This window comes from Calypte anna, chromosome 3 (assembly GCF_003957555.1).
Source record: "Calypte anna isolate BGI_N300 chromosome 3, bCalAnn1_v1.p, whole genome shotgun sequence".
NCBI lineage: Eukaryota > Metazoa > Chordata > Aves > Apodiformes > Trochilidae > Calypte > Calypte anna.
This window is the reverse complement of record NC_044246.1, coordinates 70,507,255-70,525,862: the sequence shown is the minus strand read 5'-3', so window position 1 is coordinate 70,525,862 and position 18,608 is coordinate 70,507,255. Positions and strand designations below refer to the sequence as shown.

General features: G+C 36.6%; 1 protein-coding gene across 1 annotated transcript in view; it reads left to right on the top strand.

Moving 5' to 3' along the window:
• The window catches only part of ARMC2 (armadillo repeat containing 2), a 58,732-nt gene that overhangs the window by 13,317 nt on the left and 26,807 nt on the right, over positions 1-18,608 (top strand). Inside the window, 5 exon segments of the mRNA XM_030447967.1 lie at positions 5,353-5,423; positions 8,728-8,820; positions 11,351-11,529; positions 12,798-12,900; positions 15,730-15,950. Of these exon segments, the coding sequence (XP_030303827.1) occupies positions 5,353-5,423; positions 8,728-8,820; positions 11,351-11,529; positions 12,798-12,900; positions 15,730-15,950 (667 nt within the window).

Sequence of the window (18,608 nt, the reverse complement as noted above, 5' to 3'; positions counted from 1 at the left end):
GTAGCTTATGCAGGTGACAGCTTCAGAAGGCAGCATGCTGTATGTTTTTCCAAGTTGCTTTCTAGTTACTTTTCCTGTTTAAATGGTTGAGATTTACTGCTATTTGGAACATTTTGTGTGGAGCTTCTGAGAGAAAATGGTGCTTTATTAGTCAGACTCAATAAAGTCCTTGAATGTTAGGCCTAATATTCCACCTCTTTCCACAACTAAAAACCAGTTTGTATCAGAACCAGGGAGTTCTGATGTGTTACAGCCTCCTTCCCGTGCTAAAGAAGTCATGGGCTTAAGCAGTCATGTAGAATTCACCAACCAGAGTTACCTATAAAATACAAAGGTAAGAGTTCTCTGCACAGTCTTGTTGTACTCTGAATCACAAAGTTGGTAATTAATTTTAATTTCCTTTTCAAAAATGGAAAATGAATGTATTTCCAGACATTAGATTGTGTATGTCTTCCTCACAGTAGTTACTCAAAACATGCTACACACTTTCTGCATGTGAGTAGCTCACTGCCTTTGCAAGACTGTTCAGATTTCTGTTAAGAAGGAATAGTCCTGGTTCCTAGCTACTTCAAAAGAGAGAGCCCACAGAATAAGTCTACGTGGGTTCTAGAGAAAAGGCTTGTAGTCTCTGGAAGAGTAAAACTGTGTGAGATGTTGACACTTGCAGAAGCAACTAGTATGGGACTTAAGGCCTTTTCTATACCCACTGCCTTTATCTTTTGGTCATTCCCCATTATTTCTATTCTTCTCTTTGGAAACTAACCCTCAAGGGATCCAGCACAAGTCCTGTGAGGAAGGGCTGAGGGAGCTGGGGCTGTTCAGCCTGGAAAAGAGGAGGCTCAGGGGAGACCTCATCGCTCTCTACAACTCCCTGAAAGGAGGGTGTAGCCAGGTGGGGGTTGGTCTCTTTTCCCAGGCAACTCTCAGCAAAACAAGAGAGCACGGTCTTAAGTTGTGCCAGGGGAGGTTTAGGTTGGACATTAGAAAGAATTTATTTACGGAGAGGGTGATCAGACATTGGAATGGGCTGCCCAGGGAAGTAGTGGATTCTCTGTCCCTGGAGATATTTAAAAAGAGACTGGATGTGGCACTCAGTGCCATGGTCTGGTAACCACGTGGGGAGTGGATCAAGGGTTGGACTTGATGATCTCTGAGGTCCCTTCCAACCCAGCCGATTCTATGATCTTCTTCATCTTACATTGTGCTATCTCAGTTACCGTGCTTTTCTGTTCTTCTCCCACTTCTATATATTCTAGTTTTGCCTCCCAAACTGTAAGAACATGTAGGTGTTAAAAGAACCTTACCCTGAGGAGAAGGTGGTGTCTAGAGGGAATGCCTTCAAGTTTGACAGTTCTGAAAAGATGATCATGTTGTCTTTCTAATGAAGCTTTGCTACATCAGTGATCAAAGGTGCTTGTTAGCTACATTTCTGTAGAGAAGCATTAACTTGTTAGTATTAAGCTATGTGTCCTTCTTATAACTAAATAATTGATGGAGCACCAGGGCTGCGTCTCTAGTAATAATTAACAAAAAATAAACAAAGGGCTTAATTTCTGTCTTGGTGGCCAATTGCTGTGTGATGGTTTATGTTAATATAATGGAAGTATTTTTAAGTGATCCCTACCACACACGAAGTATTGCCAGGGAATGACCCTCCCATTGTTTTTGCACTGTGCCCAGGTATTCTTCAAGGAAAATACTACCCTTCTTGGACCAAAACAACAGCAGGGACCATGCTAAGGGTCTAACTGTATGAAAAGGTGTGGCCCAATATTGAGACCCATTGCTAGGCTCTATTTTTCAGGTTAATAAGTAGTCAAACTTTCAGATGCTTAAGGCTCAAGCACCATTCCTCTAGTGTGATCTTGAACTCACATCTGTGAAGCAGACCTTGCTGTTGTGTGCAGCTGCTTTGGAGAGAACCAGCTTAATTCTTTGCCTTTGGGATACAGTTCTTAGAATGTAGTTTTCCCTGCAATGCCACTGAAGGTGAGAGTTTGCAGATTTACCATTAACAAGCAGCTCATGGCAAGAACAATCAAGTAAACATCTAAATATGCAGAGTTTTTGAATAAATGCCACTCTCACCTAATTATGCATTCTTTCATCAGGGAAAAGTACTGGACACACTACTGCCGTGCTGGCTCACCTTGCTTTTGGAAGTCATCATAGTCTGTGTACATCTAAGAAGCAGTATTTCTCATAGGGGCTACTATGATCTCCCTCATATAAAAGGGATAGAAATGATCTGCTTGCCAAGTTCTTTTTTCCTCTCTAAGTCATCAGAGCCTCTGTCAGTTGATTTCTTGATGAGTCCCTTATCAGATGATCAGATTTCTGCCAATTGGCTTTGTTTCCAAGGAAACCACTCTCTTGACAAGCCAGTTCTCCTCAATAGTAGGTAACTTATTTTTTAGAGTAGGTTGATTCCATTTTGACTGCATAGTTCTTAACAGGATATTGCTGCTTAAGTTTCAGCCCTACATGAAAGTGAAGTGATAACAAAGAAGCAAAAGTCTCTGTAACTAAAATGGAATTAACAGCATGATAGAGATACGTAAAGGGATTTTATAAACTTTCACAAAATTCATAAGTTGTACATACTCCCTAAAGGTAAGCCTGCCCATCAGCCGTTCCCATTTGTGTACATATTTAGTGTATTCTTATTCTGAAAATAATTAAACAGTTTAACTTATGAGGGTGTTTCCCAAAAGTACAGCTAGATCTGTGAATACCAGCAATGCAGTGATCTGCTTTCCTAATTGCAGAGGTCTGTAAACTGGCTGATACTGGTGTTTAAGAAATCATAGTTTTGAACCAAACTTTTTGTTGTATTTACACAGTTCAAACTTTGACATGGTCTTATCCTTCTCAGATATGTGTTGGTTTTATCTGTTCAGTCTACCACATCCTTTGATTCAGTGTCTTTTCAGCTTTTGTTTCCTACAGAACTTTTAGGATTGTCTTTGCTGAGGTTTCTTGGGTTTGTTTTGTGGATTTACATTTTAGGGGAAGAAGCACAGACAGGATTTAGTTACAAAACACTTTTTCTGAGGAAAGCAATCTTGAACATCCATATTCATATAGGCAGATAATATCGTCATACTATCATACATATCAACGTATAATTCTGAAGATACTGATTTCTGAATACATCTGGCTTAGTATTAGGTGACTGAAGTTGTTATTCTCTTGCTTAACTAGTGTCCTTTCAGGTTATAATCTAGATTTCAGGGTTGATTGAACCTCATGCTGTAAAAAAGAAAGTGCAATATTCACTGGAAGCCATAATGAAGCAAGTGTTCCTCTGTAATGCTGATTGCTTGGGAAATTTTTGACTGATCACAGTGAGCTATCCAGTCATCCAGTCTCTTTTGTAGGGAGGTGATCTTAGAAGAGCTTTGTCTTTTATTCTGTCTCCATCTGTTGACAGGATGACTTACATCTTCTGCCTGGACTGGCAGAGGATTTAGATGCCAGTCCAGCAAACCACTTGAAGAACAGTTTAGCTTTAAGCCTTATAGAAACTAAATTAACAGGTCTAAAAAAAAAAAAAAAACCACCGAAATAACATTGCTACTGTTATCTTTAGAGGGGAATTTAGGAGATAAGGTTGTACTGGCATGTGAGCTCTAAATGGAATAAGAAGTGTTAAAGTAAACATACAATGAGAAAAGAAAGCATAGTTTGAGGACCTTTGTCTTTAGTACAGAATTTGAAGGAGGAAAAGCCTGTCATGGATGTATGTATTAGTTTCCTCTGGCCAAAGAAAGACTGACCGTGTAATAAGCAGAAATTATGGCATTACTCACTGTTACTTTACAAAGAAATGGCATCATACATGTTTCTTGTACTAGTGACTGCTAAGCAGCATGGAACAGTTCACATTAAAGGTTACTAATGGTGTTTGTTTCTTGGAGAATTCTTCTCATTAAATCTTTTAAAAGCTTTAAAGGAAAATTACTGACCTTCAGAGGAAATTACTGACCTTGGGACTGGATGAACTTTGAGTAAGTTAGCTGAGTTAATTCAGTTAATGAAATTGATGATAAAATCATAGAATCATAGGAAGTTAGGGGTTGGAAGGAACCTCAAAAGATCATTGAGTCCAACCCCCTTGCCAGAGCAGGGTCACCTACAGGAGGTCACACAGGAACACATCCAGGTGGGCTTTGAATGTCTCCAGGGAAGGAGACTCCACAACCTCTCTGGGCAACCTGTGCCAGTGCTCTGTCACCCTCACAGTGAAAAAATTCTTCCTGCCTGTGCTCCAGTTTATAACTGTTGCCCCTTGTCCTATTGTTAGTGACCCCTGAGAAAAGCTTCACTCTGTCCTCCTGGCACTCACCCCTTACATATTTATAAACATTGATGAGGTCACCCCTCAGTCTCCTCTAAGCTGAAGAGACCCAGCTCCCTCAGCCTTTCCTCATAGGGAGATGTTCCACTCCCTTCAGCATCTTGGTTGCTCTGCTGGACTCTTTCAAGCAGTTCCCTGTCCTTCTGGAACTGAGAGGCCCACAACTGGACACAATATTCCAGATGTGGCCTCACCAGGGCAGAACAGGGAGAACCTCTCTCAACCTACTAACCACCCCCCTTCTAATGCACCCCAGGATGCCACTGGCCTTCTTGGCCACAAGGGCACATTGTTGGCTCAGGGTCATCCTTCCATCCACCAGCACCCCCAGGACCCTTTCCCCAGTGCTGCTCTCCAACAGCTCAGTCCCCAACCTATACTGGTACCTGGGGTTGTTCTTTCCCAGATGTAAGACTTAAATTTACACTTGCCCTTGTAGTAATAGATTAAATTTCTCCCTGCCCAACTCTCCAGTCTGTCACTGTCCCTCTGAATGGCAGCACAGCCTCCTGGGGTGTCAGCCACTCCTCCCAGTTTTGTGTCATCAGGAAACTTGCTGATAGTGCACTCTGCTCCCTCATCCAGGTCATCAGTAAATACACTGAATAGTACTGGTGCCAGTACTGACGCTTGAGGACTTCACTAGAAACAGACTTCCAAAGAATAAAAACTGGATCTTCCTGAGTTTAGTTTGGTTCAGCTTTCAGATTGTACAAGTGTTGCTTTAGGTTTTATGTTCCATAATGGTGACCTCTTGTGGTGTAAATACGTCAGTACTTCTGAAGGAGCGTTCTGTAACTCATGCTGGTGGGAGTTGTGTTTATAGGTCATTTTTAATAAGCAGATAACCTACTAACTTAGTAAAATAACCCATAATCTTTTCCAATTGGTTACTAATATGCAGCTCCCATACTGATCTTCATGTGAAGAAAGAAGCATTTTGAGCATTATATTCTGATGTACTTTGTGTTTGTCTATACTGTATCTTTTAGTGACCAGATGAAAACGCCTGGAACAAGTTCATCTCAGCCAAGGAGTACAGTCTGGAAGAGAAGAGTGGCAGGTAATTCATAAAATATTTCAGTCTCCAGTCAAAAAGTGTGAAAAACAGACAAATAGAAATAATCTAATTTTTGTGATTTGAAGATCCTTTATTTACTGAACAACATTTTTAATTTTCTAGTTGTTATTTTTACTGGTTTTGGTAAAGAGAAACAATATTCAAAAGATTTTAACTCTAAAATTCTGCTGATATTTTCTTTCCTGTTTTTCCTCTCTGTAGGCTTAAGACTTTTCCAATCCATTAACACTGTTTTTCCATTGTTTTTGTAAACTGGCATAGTTGCCTGGAAAATAATAAAACTATGCCAGGTTATATTATCTGAGGATAGATATTCTGGATTGTACTGTAGGGATACATTTAGCTAATATTAGATAACAGGTTTTAATTAATATTTCTTGATAGCTGGCATGTTTCATACATGGCAAGTGCATCTTTGGGAGTCTAGTATGGAAATCTGCAGTTTTCATTTTGCTGTTATTTTGATTTATTACTATTTTTCTAGAACTGAGAAGTTGCATTTATTCTGGATCATTCTGGTGAAGGCTGTAATGTGCTCTGCTTTCATTTCTTTCAGAGGAGCTGAGAGTATTTACCATGTCATGGGAATTAGTACTCTGTGGGGCTGTATTTGCCCAGTTTATAAGCCTTTTACATTATTTGTGCTATTTTATTGGTGATATTGAAAAAATCATATGTGTTTCCAGGATTGTTTCTTCTATATCAACTTTTCAAACATTATATAGCTTCCAGATGTTGTGTGTACTTCATCTTTAGTCCCACAATAAGCAGTGGGGTAGGAGTAGCAATCCTCAATCATTTCTTCTCTGTAGTGAGGCACTGGGGGGAGTGTCCATTTATGGATTTTTTTCTATTTTCTGATACGTTTTGTTGTCACATATTCACATTTTAGAGAGGAGGTAGACTTTTAATATTGATATATTTGTAGCCACTCAGTATTCCATGGAAAGGCTAAGCATGATAAGTCAGGCAGTACCCAGCTTTTGAAAGCTCAGTGTTGCTAAGGCTCTTGTATTTACATGCTAAAAACAGCAACCAATAAATGTAGACTGATTAGTGATTTTTTTTTTTTTTTGACCAGAATGCAAAGCTTTGGTTAAGACCTATGAAAAACTGAGACAATGAACCTCAACTTGCTGAATTCTTTTACTGAAGCGTTTTTGCTGTTGAATTGCGATTCACTGAACTAAAGGGTTCAGGAGAGCTTCTGCAATAATTTAAATGCAATTACTGCCTTAACTTTTAACAGCACCTTTAAAATCTCCCAGGACTGAGACACATGCAAGTTTACAACTTATTAATGTTGCTTTTCTTTATAATGATGTGTTTTCTTTCGTTCCTATTGCAGGGATTGTTTTGGAGGTTTTTTAGTAAATGCTGATTATCTTTTTTTTCCTTGTTAAAAGAGATAATAGTTTTAAAAATTATGCCATTATGTCTTTTAAGTTGCTATATTTTCCTGATAAATGTGAAACAACTGCAGCAGGGTGGCACAAAAAATCTGTTTTGTTCTGAACTAAAAGCCGAAGGGCTTTGTGTGAAGATATGCCATATCTGCAAATGCATACATGAACTATTCACTTTCTTGTTTAATAAACACCTGCATAGTTAGAAAGTCAGTCTCATCTTTCAGTTTAAGAGAGGTAGTGACCTATTGGAATGAAAAGAAATAACTGAGTTAATGTATATGTTTTGTAGCAGGAAGAAACTATTCTAGTGTCCTCATTTTGGCTGGGCTTTTACATTGTCTGGAGCAGAACTTTCAATGTAAATGCTGCAGTGTTTTATTAATTAGGCTATTCTTTGATCTAAATAAGACTATTAAATCATTTCATCTAGGAAATAAAAAGGGTCTGCAAAGTAAGTAATAGTATTACCTAGTAAGATATACTAAAAAGCATATGAGTACATACCAACAGTATATAGTTATTGAAATAACATATTTACCCGTGTATTGCTTATGAAACAGCAGCATTTTTTTATAATCTGTTGGAGCACATAGAATGAATAGATAAAGAGAAGAATAGATATTATTGATAGATTAATTCTCTGTAAAATGTAGGTAGACTGTTAAAGTATATAGAGATAAAAATAGTCCAGATTATTTTTTTAAAAAGCAGTCTTCTAAAATAAGAAGCTTTTTAATGTTTCACTTTTCCAAGTAATAAACAGCAGGTCATATTTTCGAGGCCTGAGTTACTGTTCTTGTGGTGAAAACCTCTTAATATCAGTGTTCTCATGAAGTATAATATTTTGTTTGTTTGATAATCATTACATTAAGAATTTACATTGTCATTTCAAGGCAAGAACAAGTAATGAAAGTAGGGGATGCTTTCTTATAAATCTGTAACTTAAAAACATGTTTATATTCTAGTCTTAGTGGCTTTCTTCATTTTATTTAGTGGAGTTGTGACTTTTCTTTCCTTATTTAGAAAAAATACCTAAAACAATAATAACAAGCCAAACTCCCATCTTTGTAACAGCAGCTGCAAGCTAAAGAGTTTAACTTAATCTTGAACTCCAAGAATATGCCTACATGCACCCTTTAAGCAATTGTTAGATCCTTTAAAACTCAAGTTGCACAGAACTCTGGCTCTCCAGCTGTTGTGGTCGGATGGTAAAGATCAGAATTCTGTCAGAACAATTCCGAGTGATATTGAATCCATATGGAAGTCATTGTTTAATAAACTGTGTTTCACCAACTCCCTTGTCCAATCTGAAAACAGACTCATGCTCTCAGACCTCTGATTTTTTGACCTCCCAATTTTTAACTTGATGCCTGCTGGTAGACTTTCCTTTGCCTTTTCTTCCCAAAGTATAAAATAACAAACAAACAAGAAGAATGAAATTACCAAAGAGTCAGTTAAGCAAGCCCTAGTGCAGAATATGTACTAGATAAAATTGTACAGTCTTTCACGATTGTCTGTAGTATGGATGTTTTTTAACACATAATAAGCTGTCACGTGGACACAGCTGAAAAATAGTAAGATTTAAAATACTCATTACCTTCCAGTTCAGTGATCAAAGGAAACATTAATGTCAGCAGACAAAACCAGATCTGGGTTTACATAGAAAAATATTTATCCATCTAGTTTTGTTCAAAAATTTTGTTGTTTGAGAAAGTGGGCAAAAGCTTGAATAGGTAGAATAACCCAGAAAATAGCAAAATGTGACATTTTAAGATATACTTTTTCTAACTAATGAACCACGTTTTTGTAGCTATTTCTTTGTGAAAAAGTTGAAACCTTCACTGAATATGAACTTTTTCTTTGAATGTGTTTTCAAGGTTTAGAGGATGAAGTAAGTACAACTGAATCAGAAGAGGAAGAAATCTTTTGGCATATTAGGATTCTACCACTTCTGCATGAATTGGAAAGAGGTAGGTAACAGTGTTCTTGAAGGGGAGCATTTTCCATACTATTTTCTGCAGGAAGCATGAAACTCATTTGTATTTACTACAAAAATATAATGATAGTTGGAGTATGTAGCCTTTTATGCTTTTGTATGTTCAGTCACTCTGCAGTGTAAAACTGATCTGGACAGCTGTCTCTGGGCAGCTCTGCTTGAGCACCAGATGATCTCCATAGGTCCTTTCCAAGCTCAAACATTCTGTTATTTTGTCTGATTAAATTTCTCATTGAAACAACACAGCTCTGCTAGCTTCGTTGTTAGAGATGAGGTAATAATTTTAAGAGTAAAAAAAAAGAGTGCTGCACAGATTCACTGTTTTAAGCGTAGACTGTATTGAAGGTGTCAAGTCTGGAAAATATGGAAATATTAATGAAAATTTACATTTATGTATAAAGTGTTAGGTGTATCAGAACATTGTGTAATGACCCAGAATACTGAAGCTAAATTAAGTAAATTAAGTATGGCTTGAACGATTGAACTCTGAAACCCATTTTAACATTTCATTCAAATGGGTGTTTCTGTGGCTTTTAATGACATATTTATTTGAATGGTGGGAATATACAAAGTGGATTTGTTTTTCAAAATGCTTAAAAGTGAGTGTCATATTGTAGGGTTGATTCTATTTTACAAGACCTCTTTCAGCGTTAATTATAGCATGGTACAGATTAGAAAATTTTTTTGCATGATTTTGCAGATGCTGATGAGTATGAAACACCTGCAAAGTACAGAGTGATTCCCAAAATATATCATTATTTTAAAAAGGCAGGATTCTCATTCCTACAGCAATCACTGCTATGTAAAAAAACAGTGATCAGGAAATTTCCTAACTGCTATACTACTTCATATTTTCCTTGCTTAATGCTGAGATTGTAAAATATGAGCCACTGAGTTAAATTTTGGTGTAATAAGATGGTTTTTTTGTGGTTAAGCAAAATATTTAGAGGTAAAACCTAATCATGTCTTTCCCTTGTCATGAATTTAACAAAGGAAAATCAGTTTTCATGCTCTTTTTCCTCAGTCTGTACTTGGCTTAGTTTTAGTTTTTCTAATAAAAGCTGAAATTATGCACAGTTGCAATTTTTCCTTTCAAAATTAATATTATAATTCCATAATTGTCATGTTTTGAGTGGGCCAGTTGCTATTTCAAGATTTTAAATTTGGTGCGCGGTCACTTGCTTTGTATCTTTCAGCTGATTCCCTGCACATGCATTTATCTTACATTGTTTTTTATATATTAGTAGAAAAGCCTTTTTCTTTCAGCTTGTCCCACAAAAATATTTACAAAAAACTTACAGTTCATAAACAAATCTGAAGTTTGATCTGGAACTTAACTATCATCCAGAATCTTACTAGTATCGTGCACTTGAGATGCTTGTTATGTGACAAAACCAAATAGAGCCCCAAGGAAGGGCAAGCTACAAAAATGGGATGACTGATGAATAAATTTTGTTCTTGTTAATTTTTACAAAAGGGAGACCTTTCAATTTTGGCCTCTTGCCACTCCTGTTTCACTGCTTACTGGAGCAGAGGCTTTAAAATCATGTTCAATTTTGTTAAATTTTCTGTTACAATGGGAGTACAAATGGAATAGTCACTGCTGTTCCATGTGTGTGATGATTGCAAATTGAGAGCTTCAAGGGACTGATAAGTATGAGAGGTGGTCCTTGAATCTGCCTACATGTTTGGGGCCTTTCATGTATTTGTTTTTTGTCATAATTTTCTGCCCATATAAATTTAATCACGAGTGCTTTGCCTCCTTGAACATGAATCTGTTTCAGATGTAAAGTACGTCCCTAGTAAATGCAGAGTTTATACAAGCAGCTTAAGTGCTATGTTAAAGTCACTATATAGACAATAACCAATTTAAGAAAAGAAAGAAAAAAAACCCCTGCCTCACTCTTGAATTTTATAAATAGACAAGAATTTTCCTTTTCCCTCTTAGAAGACATGTACATGATTTCATTGTCTTGAGATAGATTTTTATTTTTTTTAATATAGTTTACTGCAGGTTTTATTTTTGTAATTTTTAAATGATGCCTGAGGGACTCAAGTTAGGAGGTAGATGACTTTTTTTGTCATTAAGCCAGCACTCCACTCAACTATATCTTATACCTCCACTATGCATTGGAGAGTTTTAATGAGTTTTTTAATTCACTTGTTCTTAATCACAGCAAGGTTTGATATATTAGGTTATGTATACAGGCAGAAAAATATTCCTTAACTGTTTTTCACATGTAATATTTATTGGAGCTCTTTAAAGATTATATGCAGATTCAAAGTTTCCTGGTGTAAGCATTGGTCAGTCTGATGTTACATCACTAAAGGTGAGTTTCACTTTAGATTTAGGTATTATTTTGCATCAGTGATTGCTTAACTTCAGTCTCTTCTTTTGGAAAGAGCAGAATAAAACTGTTTCTGAGGTTTGTGTTATCATTTTAAGAAAAGGTGTCACTGATAGTTGTTTTTTTATTTTTCTCTCCCTTCCCACCTTCTTCAAGTAGAAGACAATATCGAAAATCTTTGTTTGGCTTGCACCAAGCTCTACCAAGCCTTGGATGAAGGAAATATGCTTGGAAAAAGATTCAAAAGAAGACGTGTGCTTCTGAAGACATTATATAAACTGGTAGACTTTGGTTCAGATCCACTTTGCCTGAAGCTGGCAAAGATTATTCTGGCTGTAAGTGTTTTAAAATGCTTCTTTGGGTAGGATGTGAAGCTCAAAATTGTGAATTACAACTTGCATTTAATTTTTCATTTTATACTTTTAAACTGTGTCTAAACTAACCCTTTCCTAAGCACAATTTCTTGCTATATGGATATTAGTCAGCACTTGCTGGAGCCTATTTTTTGCATCAGAATTACGTCCAGGGAAGAAAGGAGGGACACAAATTGGACAGCTGGTATACGGTGGCAGGAATATTGCTTAGGCATGGCAAAGAGACAGTCTCATAAGCTGGAATACACATGCAGGGATGTAAAAAACCCAGTAATTTAAAAAATTACACATGGAAACAAAATTTGATTTTTTAATAATCCTGACTTTGTTAAATAACTGAAAATACCAAAACAGTTTTGTTTTGGTTTATTTTTTGGAAAGTGCCTAAGTGTAATTATCTTTTTCTCGAGTATCTCCAGTAAAAATTCCCAATTAAGTTGGGAAGCTCTTGAACTTACTGGGTTGTCTTCTGCTAAGTATGTATAAAGAGTCCCTGGTGAAAGGATACCAGCTAGGATTAGGTGTGGGGGATATGTGTGTGTGTGTGTGTGGGTTGTTTCTCCTATAAGGTAGCATGTGTTACTTTAATCAGAAGATAAAATGATATGTTCAGATACTGCATAGGTGTTAATTGGTGCTTATTAAAGAAAAAAAAAATATTGCAGATATTTTGCTGTGTAATTTTTTAAAAATAACAAACGAGAAGAAATTGGTCGCAGAATGCAGAGGAAAGGAAGAGATTTGTCATTGTACATTATTACTCATCTTTCATGATTTCTCAGTTACCATTAGTACACAATAAGATTTTGTTTTCTAGCATTTGAGAATAACTTTCATTATGTCATGTATTTTTGTACTGGAGTTCTTTGTGGAATGGCTGCAGAAGCCAGACCAGAGAATCCTGTGCAGAATTTATTTGTAAGAGTGAACTAGAGAGAAAATGTGCAAGTTATTGATGTACTGTGGCACAGCAGATATATAGAAAGTTTATATATCATCTGTTATTTTCAAGTCAGTCAGCACAGTTTGCTAAAGAGAGCTTAAACTAGCTATGTCTCAGAGTCCTCTAATTCTGCTAACTTTTCAGTTTGGCTTGGTGTGCTGTCAGGTGTTTAATAGTTCTGTGAGAATACAAGTTTGCCATGTGTTTGAACTTGCAAAATGGTGTGGTACATTTTTGTATATAGATTTTGTTGTGATTTTTATGTCTTGCGCTTTTTTTTTTTCAGATGAGAGTAGATGGAAAAAATCTTCTCAGTGTTTGCAAGCTTGCATTTAAAATTTGCAAGAATGAAAAAAATGATTACATCATTCAAGATGACAAATTATTGGGTATGTATTCTGTACTTAGATGTTGAAATTCAATAGTTGGACTGATTGTCTTTCCAGAAACATTCTCAGTTAGCTTAGTCACACACTAAAAACTGTCTACTGGGTCAAACTAACTGTGCATCTAGTGCAGTATTCTGTGGCTAGCAATGGAGATAGGGGATGCTGATAGGGAGATCATGGAAGCCTATGTGTTTCTTGTGATCTGCTTTCCCTGTACTACCCCAGCATCTGGAATTGTTACATCCTATTGGGAATATTACACTTCGCATCTATGTCTAATCCTTTTCAGTCTCTGATTATAGATATTTTTTTCATTAATTTGCCTGATTCTTTTTTGAACTTTCTGAACGTGCCTGTACAACCTCATAGAGCAAGTTCCTCAAGTTCTGTGTCTGCTGTTTTAAATCTATCTATTTTTCATCATGTCCCAGCTTGTAGTTTTGTAGGCTTGTAAGAGTTTCTACAATCAGTTTACCCTCGACCTTCATGATTTTTTAAACCACAGTCAGTATGACAAATCTCTGCCTTCTTCAGATTTCACTCTCTCTTTGAAAGGATATTGTGTCATTCTTTCATTTTTTTTAGAAGTGTTTCTCTATACCTTCTCCAGCTCTGGTAAATCCTAGAGATGTACAGAACAAAACTGTCTAGGGAGGTCAGGATATGTCTGCACCCAGCTTTTCACTGGTGAAATAATGCTGTCTGTGGTGTTGGACATTATCAGAAAGGATACTGAGAACCAGCATTAGCTTTTTTAGCTGCTGCAGCACAGTGAGCCAGTGGTTTTGGATAATTGTCAGCAATGGCCCTAAGATACCTTTTGTGATTGTAACATTATCTGTGTTACCCCTATACACCTTGCAAATATGAGAAATATGAAGAAATGCCCAGTGTTGATCTTCATAATGTTTAATTAACATAGGCCTTGACCTTGCGAGCATTGAATGCATATGCATAAGTTAAAGCATATGTGTGTGTCTACTAAAACTGATGAGAATATTCTTAAAGTTTAGTATGCGAGTGTTTTCAGAAGTAAAGACCAGATAAGCCTTTCCAGTAGTAACATCAACAGGAAAGGATCCAGAGAGAACAGCTCAGATTGCTCAACTGACTTTGGACACTGGAAAACTCTGGTTTTATGGAGTTTAGTGTTATACAAAAATCTTGGACAAGTTAAGGGGATGTGCCTGTCTAAGCACTGGGGGGTTTTGCTCTCATTTCTGTCTTCATTCACTTTTCTCTCACTTGGTCTTCCTTCCCTGTATTTTAAAAACTAGTGAAGGAAGGAAGGATTTTGGTATTGTTTTGTTTCTCTGTTGTTCACTCTTGATGTTTTGGACCCACCTTTCACAGGGTGCAGAAATGAATCAGGTTTATCATCATAATCACCCTAATTCGTGTTGCAGTCACTGGGTTAGAGATGCTTTTTCTTCCTCTGACCCTGTGAAATATTCTTGTGCAGTGAAGCATCTCCAGTAGAAGAACAAATCAACTCTTCATCCCAAAATGTACTACTACTGTTCAAGACCCTGTTTCATAATGAGCAGAGCAGGAACCTGACACTGATTTCAGGTTTCATTGCCACTAAATCACCCAAGTGATTTAGCTGACTGCCAGGCACTTGGTGAGGGTGAGAGTTTGGGCAAGAGTATGGAGCATGTATACTTCATCCATATATACTCATGTACTTGGAGAGAGTTTCAACTTGCATTGATACAGAAAAGAATTTAATAATCTCTTAAGTTTAATGACATAGGAAAATATTTTTATTCAGCTGGATGGAGCAAAGGAAGCAGAAGTAAATACCATTTTCAGTCAGTATTTAAGGGGACCTGCAAGAAAGCTGGGGTAGGATTTTTTGCATGGGTGTGTAGTGGGAGGGCAAGGGGCAACGGTTTGAATCTTGAAGAGGAGAGATTTAGATTAGCTAACAGGAGCAAATTCTTTACTGTGAGAGTGGTAAGACACTGGAACAGGTTGCCCCGGGAAGTAGTGGAAGTCCCATCCCTGGCAGTATTCATGGCCAAGTTGGATGTGGCTCTAAGTAACTGGATCTAGTGAGAGGTGTCCCTGCCCATGGCAGAGGGGTGGATCTAGATGATCTTTGAGGTCCCTTCCAACCCTAGCCATTCTATGTTATTTGTAAATTCAAAAGTAACAAATTGGTTAGGATTACTTAAGACACACACACGATATTCAGAATGCCTCCGTTTGCCTGTGAAAGATGCGTTGGGCTTATGCTGACAACTCTTCCTTTTTAAGATTTCAGGTATCTGCCAGTGGTAGCATAAAGCAAAACTTTTACAGGAATTGTACCTACATAAAAAGTAAATCTAGAAAGGCTACAAAAAGACTTCAAATCTAAATGACATTAGAATTAGGCACCTGTGCTTTTTAGTGCTTCATTTGGGATTCTTTAAGACATTTGATTTTTAAAGAATTAGTGGGAATAAACCTCTTCAGAATGTCTCAAGTTTAGTACCCAAATGCCAGGTGCATGCAATCACTTTTGCAAAACTTGACTGAGGATTTCAATGATTACTGCTATGTGTTTACAACTGGTGCTTGAACCAGTTTACAACTGGTTCTTGAAGCCTGAACAAAAGTCAGGCCCATTCTCTTATTCATCAATAATTGTCTCTTGGTTTCAATCCAAATACTCAGTTTTTCTAGCCTACTTACTAGAAATGTATTATAAAGAGTTCAATCTGGTGTGGGGTTTTTTTTATTTTGTTTTGTTTTGTTCCTAATTGTTGAACTCTTCAGTGACTGGACTGTATTGAACATAAATGTTAATATAGGCTTTCTGCAAAATTACTTTCCTTTTAGATTGCTTGTTGGAGGTCCTGAGAACTGAAGATCCACACAATAACACTGAAGCTCTCCTGTATTGCTTGGGAGCTATAAAATTCATGTCTGGAAATGCAGTACTCCTTAATGAAATGGTCAACAAAGGAACTACTGAAATGTTGCTGCACTTAATGAAGCAGATTAATAATATAGAAGAAAATGACTCATGTTTCTCCAGCTTGGGCCACCTATTAGTCCAGGTTAGCATTTACTTTTATTTCTTAAAGTACTCACTTCAAGGGCAAAATAAATATTTAATTAGAAGGAGATAAGCTAACCTGTGTGCCAGTGGCAGGGTTGTAGCTGAATGTGAATAGACTTCTTTTTAAGAAGTCTACATTAAGTTGTTCAGGACCTTAATTTCATCATCATAGGTATTTTTGTGTATCAGTTTGAAAGACTTTAGAAATTCTAAAGTTAATAGAAATATTTTTATGTACCTAATAAAACCACTTTCTTGTTACTGCTTTATGGTGCTGACAATGTTCCGGGTATTGTAGTAAACAGATAAAAATGTGTTCCCTGTCTACATTCCTTAAACCAAAATAATAAATATAAACTGGTTCTGCAGTACTCTAGGAATTTATAAAAAGCTTTTTATTAGAAGAATAATGCATTTTTTAAAAATGCATTGGAAAATATAACTATGTTTCTTTGACAAAATGTTTTTGAAGAACAGTAATTTAGGGAGGAGGTAGTTATAAGAGCCAGTGCTTTTTGAAGGCAGCAAACTCAAAACTATCTGTTCACATATGAAGTACCCTAATGAGTGATGACTATGAAAAGTAATCCTTTGCCCTAAAATTGTTTTAACCTTAGTGTTTTAGAAAAAAAATTGTTATATAGATTATGGGGCTTTTGTGTTTGTCAAGGATTTGCCAGGTAGATTCCTGGCATTTGTCTTGTAAATTACTGATGTAAAGATAAGTGAATAGGAAAATGAATTGGATAGCTTTCTGAAGTAGTGTTTACACTGAATTTCTCTACTAATTATGCCAGTTTTCTTTAATTCTTTGCTAACTTGCAAACAAGGGATTTCATACTGCCTAAAATTACATGACAAAGCAGATAGCTTACATTATTGAATTACTATTACGGATTTTTGTTTAGTGGAGAGATGAGGTATGTCTCTGCAAACTACTGTATATAATCTTAATACAAACATAAAATTGGGAGATGGTATGAAGCACTGAATGAAATGATGTACGTTAAGACCTACATTTGGCTCAGGAGGTCCTGAGGTAGGATATCTGGTCCTGGTATCATTAAGTTCCTCTATGAATAAACACACTTCTGTCTTTAGAATCTGCAATAGAAGTTTTCTTGTGCCACTAAGAATTCTCCAAACAGTGCTAAAATAACCTGTGCCATTTTGTTGATGACCTACCTTATATTCTATACAAAAATAGTATATGGGATTTCCAAGCCTTCTTTTTTCAAGAGGAGGTGTGCAAACTTCACATCTGTACATAATCAAAATTTAATGACCCTATTTTTCTTCAATGCTGCTAGTTAGGCTTTGTAGGTCCCAGTACTGCTGCGGTGCTGCCTTTGGCTATCAGTTTAGGTGGAAACCCCCTTTGAGAATTATTTAGGAGGGGTGGAAGGTCCAGAATAGATTGTGTTCTCAGTGTAATGTGCAAGGTGATGGTGACTTAAAAGACCTTACCTATAAGAAATGTAAGCTTAGCTGAAGAAGTAGAGGATGATGCCTCACATGCAGAAGCTGTGTAGTCATTTCAGTAACTGGAAATTTATTTTGGTTTTTTGTGTAGGCATTTTAAAACCTAAATTAGAGATATATATTCTGTATCTCTTGTCATGTCTATGTAGTTTAAAAATACCCTTCTGAGAGCAGGATGGTGATGGTTAAAAGTAAAGCACATTACTTACTGGTGTTTTCTGGCTGCTTTTGGCCTTAGTCAAAGTATATAATGCTTGTAATGGGAATCCTGTTGAGTAAGAAAAGATGGAAATTTATGTTAAATAGATATAAAAAGAAGTTTCTGCCAGCTGGGGCAAAGTCACGGTAATGTCCCAGTAGTAAAACTAATGTTTTCAGCTGCTTGACTGGCTGGCTGAACTTCCCCACAACTTTGCAGAAATGTTTTTTCTTCCATTATTTAAATGTAGATAAAATTCTTTTTTTAAATCAAGTTTGCAAAAGGAAAATGCTATGTTTTACAATCTCTTTTTGCCATTAGTATCTGCAGTTTTCCGTACGATTGATAGTGTAGCAAAACTATTTTGTAGTTTGAATAGACTGGTTGTTTCTACAAAAGTCTTGAGTATTTTGTGGTGAAATCAGTACTGTCAACTGTCTCTTACTGAGCTTGCTCTTTCACTTGTTTATATTCTCTTCTACAGTAGTGCAGATAATTTTCTTCCTCTTGTGAGAAAAGTAGTGATTGCTGCTGCTGTGGAATTCCTGTGCAACTTTCTCATATCAGTTTCTTCAACAAATCTACAATAATGTGCACCATTTATTCCATGTGAGTTAATTGTTCAGTCATCATGAAGAGATGTAGGACAAGTTCTGTTTTAGTGATTCATGTCTGCAGAATAAAGGAAGTTTACATGGCATACTTAAACTTGCAGCAAAAGATCAAATATCCAGTGACATACAGAAATAATAAATAAATACAAGTGTTCAAGAACAGACAGGAGAAAAGCACCTTAAATAGTTACAGTGGTCTCTGAGAGAGGCTCTACTCTCTTTTAATCCTGATAATTTCAGTATCGCAGTTAACTGGGACCAACTCTTCAGTCTTTAACTGTGTAATTGCACAATCACCAGATGGCAGTGTTAGATATAATCTTGCCAGGTCCTTTTTGTGGGAATGAAGGCCCTCTCTTTA